At 54.8% G+C, this 7,204-nt stretch overlaps 1 protein-coding gene across 1 annotated transcript; it reads left to right on the plus strand.

Moving 5' to 3' along the window:
- Positions 1-1,692: 1,692 nt before the first annotated feature.
- PRRG3 (proline rich Gla (G-carboxyglutamic acid) 3 (transmembrane)) lies at positions 1,693-6,852 on the plus strand (the record flags this gene model as incomplete). Its single annotated transcript, XM_008947923.1, has 3 exons — positions 1,693-1,730; positions 5,663-5,807; positions 6,316-6,852. Coding segments are annotated over 3 exons (720 nt in total), but the record flags the coding sequence as incomplete, so codon positions are not given.
- Positions 6,853-7,204: the final 352 nt, after the last annotated feature.

Below are 7,204 nucleotides of genomic sequence, written 5' to 3' on the forward strand. Positions count from 1 at the left end.
TTGGCAAGTTTTCCACCCCGTGCATTCTTTAATCCTGTGGGTTTGGGTCTCTTTGTAAAAACTGATGACAACAAAAGCAGGTCAGGTGGTCCCTGCGCAGAGCTGCAGCTGCCTGTGGGGGAATGTATTGATCTGGAGGCCTCTTTGTTGCTCTCACATCCCCCAGGACAGCTCAGGAAATTAGGGTTGGGTCGGCAGTTTCTCAGGAAAAGGCCTGCTGCTGCAGGCTGTGGGGTGCAGGAGGTGGCACACCCCTCCTGTGTAATTCTGGTGCTCCTCGCACCTGCTTAAACTCCAGACTGAGGTTTGCGATCTGAGTGTTGCAAACTGTTGGGAACAAGCTGCTTTCTGCCTCTGGAGACAGTTCCAGGCCTGCTTTGCCTCTTGCCACTTTTGGTGCAGGAACCTCAGAAAGCATAGGAAACCTATGGCAAGGGGAGATGCTAAATTTACTGAGAAGGTGGCTGTTGGTGAGGTGTGGTAGTGCCTGCTGTGGTGTGCATCAGCCTTTCTGTATGTCTGGTTGTCTGCCTTTTACCCAAAATGAGAAATGAGTTTCTGGCTCCACTGACAGCATGAATGGCTCTGTACTGTCCCTGACCTTGCTCCAGCTGAGCAGATTCAAGTGCTTTTGGGTTAACTCTGAGGATCTGGAGTCCTGGACCTTAAATCAGCATGCAGTTTAGTTCCTGCTGTTTCTAGCCGTGCTTGCTCCTTCATCTGGAATAAGTCCCTGTAGGAGCTGGTTAGTCCTGTCCCCTCTGTCTCCTGACAGAGTTGTGGCTTTGCACAGCAAGGTGTTGTACGAGGCGAGAGGAGATGAGCTTGCCCAGAGTAGTCTGGTTGGTGGGGCATTGAGCACAGGGTGAAGACAAAGCATGAAAAACAAGTGAGTGAAACTCCTCCTGAGTGCAGAGAGGGATAGGCTCTGCTTCTGCAGGACTTTGTTTCACTCTTACGAGGTTTTGTTTTGTTTAGTTTTGCTTTTGAAGCACAAAATGTGCTTTTCTACCTGGAGAGCTGTTGTCCTGCATATGTGGAGAGCTCTGTCAGTCTTGCTGCCTGCCCTTAGCTTGGCCCAACAATCTTCAGGAGGCCATATCCTTTTCTTTCCTGCTGTGTAGTCAGCTTTGTGGCAGTGGAGAAGACAGTATGGCCCTGTTCATTGCAGACTGTGGGTAAAAGTTGCAGAAGTGAGAACTGGCAGAGCTGTGAAGTTAATTTAAAACAGGGTAACTGCATTACCTGTACCCATCTCTTGTGGAAGGGGGGAGCATCAGACTGCTTCCAGCAGCTTCTGACATGCAGCTCATCTCAGCTGCTGAGATATGGGGCTTCTTCATGCTGTTCTTCCCTTCCTATTTTGCTTGTCTCCAGCCCTCTGGGCTTCCTGGGCAGGGCCCTGGCCCCCCTGGGCTGGTGCAGCACAAGGACGGCAGAGACCTGTCTCTGAGCTCTCTGAGAGCTGAGGGTGCCCTGAGCTGCTCCATCCCTCGAGCCATGCAGTGAGTGGGGAAGCAGCATGAGCCCTTGGCTCTCTGAAGAGGCACTGCTTGGCTGGGAACTGTTGTGGGTCCACCAGACAGCACCCTGCGTTCTGCATGAATCTAACCCTGGGCAATGGAGGTCTTGGGCTTCAAGGGGTGACATTTAAGCTGTTAGTGACTGTCCTGTTTTCTTCCCTGCAGGTAGGCAGGACTCCCTCGTAGCCAAGTGAGGCAGCATGGCAAGTAAGTGTTTCCCAGTCGAGATGGAGAGGTGGTGGTGGTGCTGGAGGAGAGAAGGTCAATATTTGGCAGCCACCTCTCAAGGAAGAAGTGTCTGTGCCTTTTTTGGGGGTGTTACTCTTTGTGGGGAGCAGATGCCATTGGTTGTTATCCCCGAATGCAGTCTGAGGTCTGCCTTGACTTGTGCTTCTCTCTGCCCTGTGCCAGGTGGAGTCGAGAGAAGGTGCTGGAGGGCTGACCTCTCTGGGACTCCCCACATGCTGCAGCATCTCTGTATTTGTGTGATGCTGGCTGTGCAAGGCAGGCCTCTCAGGCTCTTTGGACTGACTGGCCCCTCTGCAGGTGTTGCTGGTCTGCGCTGACAACAGTGCTCTTTGTGGCCCAGGCTTGGCATCCCACGAGCTGTCCATCCCGGGGCCATGCTGCATTGCACCAGTGTGGCTGGTGGCACTGGGGCTCTGTTTCCAGAGGATGGGCAGCTGCCCACATTGACCTCTCTGGGAGCTCGCTGCGTCTTGGTGTCTGAAGGAGTGTCTGGCAGATGGGGCTGGCTGGGGCCAGCAGCTAAAGCTGGGCTGAGACCGGGGAGGGGCAGGGGGGAGCACGGCGTGGGCTCTGTGAAGAGCTGGACTCCACCCTCCCTCCCTGGCCCGGGCAGCCTGCGGAGGGGCTGCAGGCAGTGCTGTGGTGGGAGCCCCAGGCGGACGGCCGCTGTGCACGGGGAGATGTAGAGATCTGGCTGGGATCTCAGGCTTTGCTCACGGTGTTGCTGGAGCCAGCTATGACAGTGGAGGCACTAGGCATGCTGGGCAGGAGGAGGACCTGAAGGATGACAGGTATGCCTTCTTTCATTGTCTGTGCTGTGCTAAGTGGAGGAGAGAGCAGAGATCTTCAGGCAGTGTTTTTAAAAGGCAGTTTTCATCTTCTGTTAATGAGGAGGGTACTCAGCTAAGTCCCTGCCTTCCTCCACTGCTGCTTTTTCTTCCTCCCAGAGCTCAGGTGCTGGCTCAACAGCACTGACTGGTCGTGGGAGGTGGCCCCTGTGGTGGCAGTGTCCCCCGCCAAGTTGTTCCCTTGGTGGTGACCCTGACGTGCAGGAGAGGGCTGTGGTGGCCAGCATGTTCACCACCGCGTGCTCTCCAGCGACGTGTCCCTTCACAGACAGCCGCACGTCGTCCTGCAGAGAAGCAGCCCCGAGGTGTACCCACAGGCCGGGCAGCGGAGCTGTGTGGTAGCAGTGTGGCCAAGCCTACCTGCCACCAGGGGCCAGCACCGCCTCAGCAAACCTAGCAGGGATGCCGTGAACTCGGCTCTCGCTCCTGCTCCCTCTGCCTAAAGCTCTGATTTTTCCTGAGCACCAGTTCTCTAGCTGGTGTGGGGAGACTTGGAGAGGCACAAGGGGTCAGTACTGAGGCTGCTGGGCCTTGGGAAGTCCTCTCTGTCGTGGCCTGGGGACAGTACCTGCTCAGCTGTCTGCTCTTTGTGTGAGTTGGGCATCCAGGCTGGGAATGAGAGTTGGCAAGGCCCTTGTTTCCCAAAGGCCACTTGTTTTTCCTGATTGGGTCCCAGGCACATGGGAGCTCTTTGCACTTTCCCAAGAGGGGAGGGAACAGTGACTTAGTTTCTGCTCTTCTGCCATTTCTAGGTCCCTGAGGGAAGGTGGGTGTGGGGAGAGGCACACCTCCATCACAGCTTGCTTTCAGTGGGTACATTGCTTGTGATACCTCCTTGCCTGTGTGTCTCTTTTTATTTCCCACGATAGTGCCCACTTCAGCACAGCAAACCAGGGAAGGGGTCAAGTGGCTGGTGAAGTGTCAGAGCTGGAAGACCCTGACAGTGAGATCTGCAGTCAAGCTTTTTGTGCCGAGATGTGCTGAGGAAGTTGGAAGGAAGCTCAGACTCAGGCACTGAGGTGGGGAGTCCCACACTGCAGCCTGATCAAGGCCAGAAGCAAAGGAGGTGAGGCCAGACTTCTCCAGCGAAGGACAGAACATTTGCAGGATGGATAGCATCTTTCTAAAATTTCAGCTCATTCTGGGAAGGCTCAAGAGAAGGTCGACCTGTCAGTCTGCTCACTCTCCAGCCAGGATAACCCTCAACTGCGACAGTCAAAGCAAGCTGATCCCTGCCCTCCTGTGAGATGCCTTCTCTGGATCTTGAAAACACTTGTTTGATTGTTCTTGTGAAAAAAAAAATTTGCATAATAAAGTTGATTCTGAGGGAAGGTCTCTGACTTGCATCATTCATACTGATCTTTATTCCCACCTCAGCCCTCTCGAACTCTTCCACTGAAGCAATCCACTAATAAATCCTGGCAGGGACTTGCAGCTGCCAAGCACACAGAGCATAGTGCCTCCAGGCATGCCCCTGCCTCGGTATTTACCACTACTCTCACAAATATTGCTGTATTGTTTTAGCAGCAGGATACATGGAAGGCAAAGCAGAAGGAAACCTGCTGGTCTCTCTAGTGAAAGGCTCCTAGTGAAAGAAGCTGATAGCTTTTCACTGACATATGTTTGATCTTCACCAGGCTCCTTGCTGAAGGAGCGTTTTTTCACTGTGTTACAGTGAAGCTGGTCTGCTGGAAGGCTCCAGCCTTGTCCTGCATCTGTTACACTGCTGCAGCGTGAATTGGTTCATCTGGTTGATCCAATGCAAGACTAACACTGGGGGTGGGGGAGGCAAATAGGATTTTGCAGATCAGCCAGCTGAACCGATTCATCTTCCTCAAGGGAAGCAGTGTGATTATGTGGCTGGGTGGGAAGAGATGGTGGTAGCCTACAGTTGAGTGTGTTGAGCTGCATTCAGGAAACACTCCCATGAAATGTGTGCATGGGATGTTTGGATGCTAGAAAGATTGTGGTTTGTGTGGATTTTCTCCTTTCTGGTCAACAGCTGGTTTGCCTCTCCTGTGCTGGTAAAAGTCCTAGTAGGTACTTGCTCCCTGCATCCCATGGAGGTCTTGCTCCTGCAGAATATGGGGAAAGAGGCTTTGAGAGGGCTGTGTCTCTTGCAGACAGGAGGGTGCTGTGCTGTTCCTGCTCAGTCTGTCTTCTTGACTGCATGCTCTGTGGGAAGATCTGATGTGGGCAACACAGAGTCTTCCAGGTTTTTGGAGCAGAGGAAGGTTTGTGAGACCTTTGCACAGCAGGGATGAGAATGTGATGCTGTGTGGGGAGGGGTTGCTCAAGCCCCTTTTGGTATCTGGGCCATGACCCCCTGTGCTGTCCCCTTGTGTTGGTGATGTTTGCCTTTGCTGAGCCTGGGAGAAGACACAGTGGTTTCTCTGGTACCTGAACAGAGTCCCTGAAGCCACCTGAGTTTGCATAGCCCCATAGCAGCTGGTAGCAGGGATAGCACATTCCAGCAGGCTGTCTCCCCTCCTGGGGGCTGTGGAGGTGTGAGGCAAGAGAGGAGGCTCTGGAGTGATGCACAGGGTGGGACTGTAGAATGACGTGCAGTGCACTAGGTATTGGGAGTCTATCTCAGTGCTGGCCCTGTGTCTTGGCAGAGAGGCCTGGCTCTGTGTCCCACCCCTGTGGGATCTTGCTTGCTCAGTGGGATCTCCCTTGCCTTGCAGCAAAGTGAAACCCCATCAAGGGCAGGAGGTAGAAAACAAGTCCTTTTGGAGCTTTCTGTCTTCAGCTGCCCTTTGTGGTCTGCAGCTGCTGCTTCCAGCCCTGCATCTATTGCCTCTGCCCCACTGGAAGGATTCTCCTGGTGCTGTGCGTCTCTGGGCAGACCCCTAAGAGCCCTGTACCCCTCTGGGTGTGTTCTCCCTCAGTGGGCACTCTGCTGTGCTACCTGAATTGTTGCCCTGGGATTTTGGTGTTTGGGATGCCTGTATCACCAAAATCCTGTGGGAAAGCCTGTCTGGGCAGAGGCCAAGTGTGGGCTTGTCCCTGCTCAGTACATCTCTGCCTTTTGTGTTGCAGTGTTCTTGGGGGCATCCTGAAGCGCTTTCGCCGAGCCAACGGCTTCTTGGAGGAGATCTGGCAGGGCACCATTGAGAGAGAGTGCATTGAGGAGGTCTGCAGCTATGAGGAGGTCAAGGAGGTGTTTGAGAACAAGGAGAAGACGGTGCGTTTATTCTGCCGTGTGGTGGCTTATGCCTTTGCAAGCTGAAGTCAGAGAAGGAAAGCACAGGGGGAAGAGCTTCTTCTGTTCCCTTTGTCTTCTGTCTGCAGGCAGCATGCTATAGCCTTGCTTTCCAGCATGACTTTCCCTTCCCAGGCAGTGTTTTCACCTTGGTATTTCCAGGACACCCTGCCCACAGCTGCAGGTTGAGCTGGCAATCCCAGGGCACGTGTGGGAAATTTGTCCTGCTGTCCCTAACTCTCCAGGCTGGGCTTTGTGTTAGCCAAATTTCTCCCTGCTTGGTGTGAGGGCTGTTGGCTGCTGTTGAGGGATGTTGCCACGATGTTTTGTGTTGGTTCCCACAGCGCCTCATATGCTGGCAGCCATGGTGAGGAATGGCTGAAAAACTGCCCCTTTTGTGGGCCTGGGGAGGGCAATGATTGTTGCTGATAACCAGGGGGTGCGTGTCCCAGCTGCACCACGTGATGATGGTTCTCTGTTCCTGCCACAGATGGAGTTTTGGAAGGGCTACACCACTTCTGTCTACTCTGTCAAGGACCCCGGGCACAGCACGGAGCGCTCGGATGCCATGTATGTGGTGGTGCCCCTCTTGGGAGTGGCTCTTCTGATAGTCATCGCCCTCTTCATCATCTGGAGGTGCCAGCTTCAAAAAGCCACCCGCCACCGTCCTTCCTACGCCCAGAACCGTTACCTGGCCAGCCGGACAGGACGCAGCCTCCCCAGGGTCATGGTGTACCAGGAACGGTCGCAAAGCCAAGGGGACACCCAGTCCCAGCGAGAAGTGAGTAACCGTGTGGCTGGCGATGGCAGAGCTGGGGGCAGCCCCCCGCAAGATGACACTCTCCACCCGCCAGAGCATTCGGTCTCCGTCCTCTCCAGACTGTCCAGTGCCACCCCTCCGCCTTCCTATGAGGAGGTGACGGGCCACCCCGAGAGCAGCAGTGGTGAAGAGACCAGCGTCTCCTACAGCGACCCGCCGCCCAAGTACGAAGAGATCATGGCCACGGCCACTGCCGGGGGCAAATAGCGGGTCTGCCTCCCTCCTGCCTCTTCACATGCTCACACACCCTCCCTTTGCTGTGCCCAGAACCCCCTCCAGGTGCCACTCAGCACCCTGTCTCACCTGTACAAGCTGGTGCCATCACACAGTAGCCTTACCCTCCTAACCAAAAATAGCTGTCCCCAGGTGGGGCGAGGCTGGGCTGCAGGGGTGGCTCTGGAGCCGGCCAGCATCTCCTGCCCCTCACTCCCCGCTCACGTAAGTGCTGTAGCAGCCAGAGCAGAGCAGTAGCTTGTTCCTGGCTCAGTGCGGGGCATCTCCCCATGGTGCATTTGATTTCCTCACTTCACCCTCAAATAGATGTAACATTTCCCAGGAT

The sequence above is a fragment of the Merops nubicus genome, unplaced genomic scaffold (assembly GCF_000691845.1).
Source record: "Merops nubicus isolate BGI_N331 unplaced genomic scaffold, ASM69184v1 scaffold43269, whole genome shotgun sequence".
Lineage (NCBI taxonomy): Eukaryota > Metazoa > Chordata > Aves > Coraciiformes > Meropidae > Merops > Merops nubicus.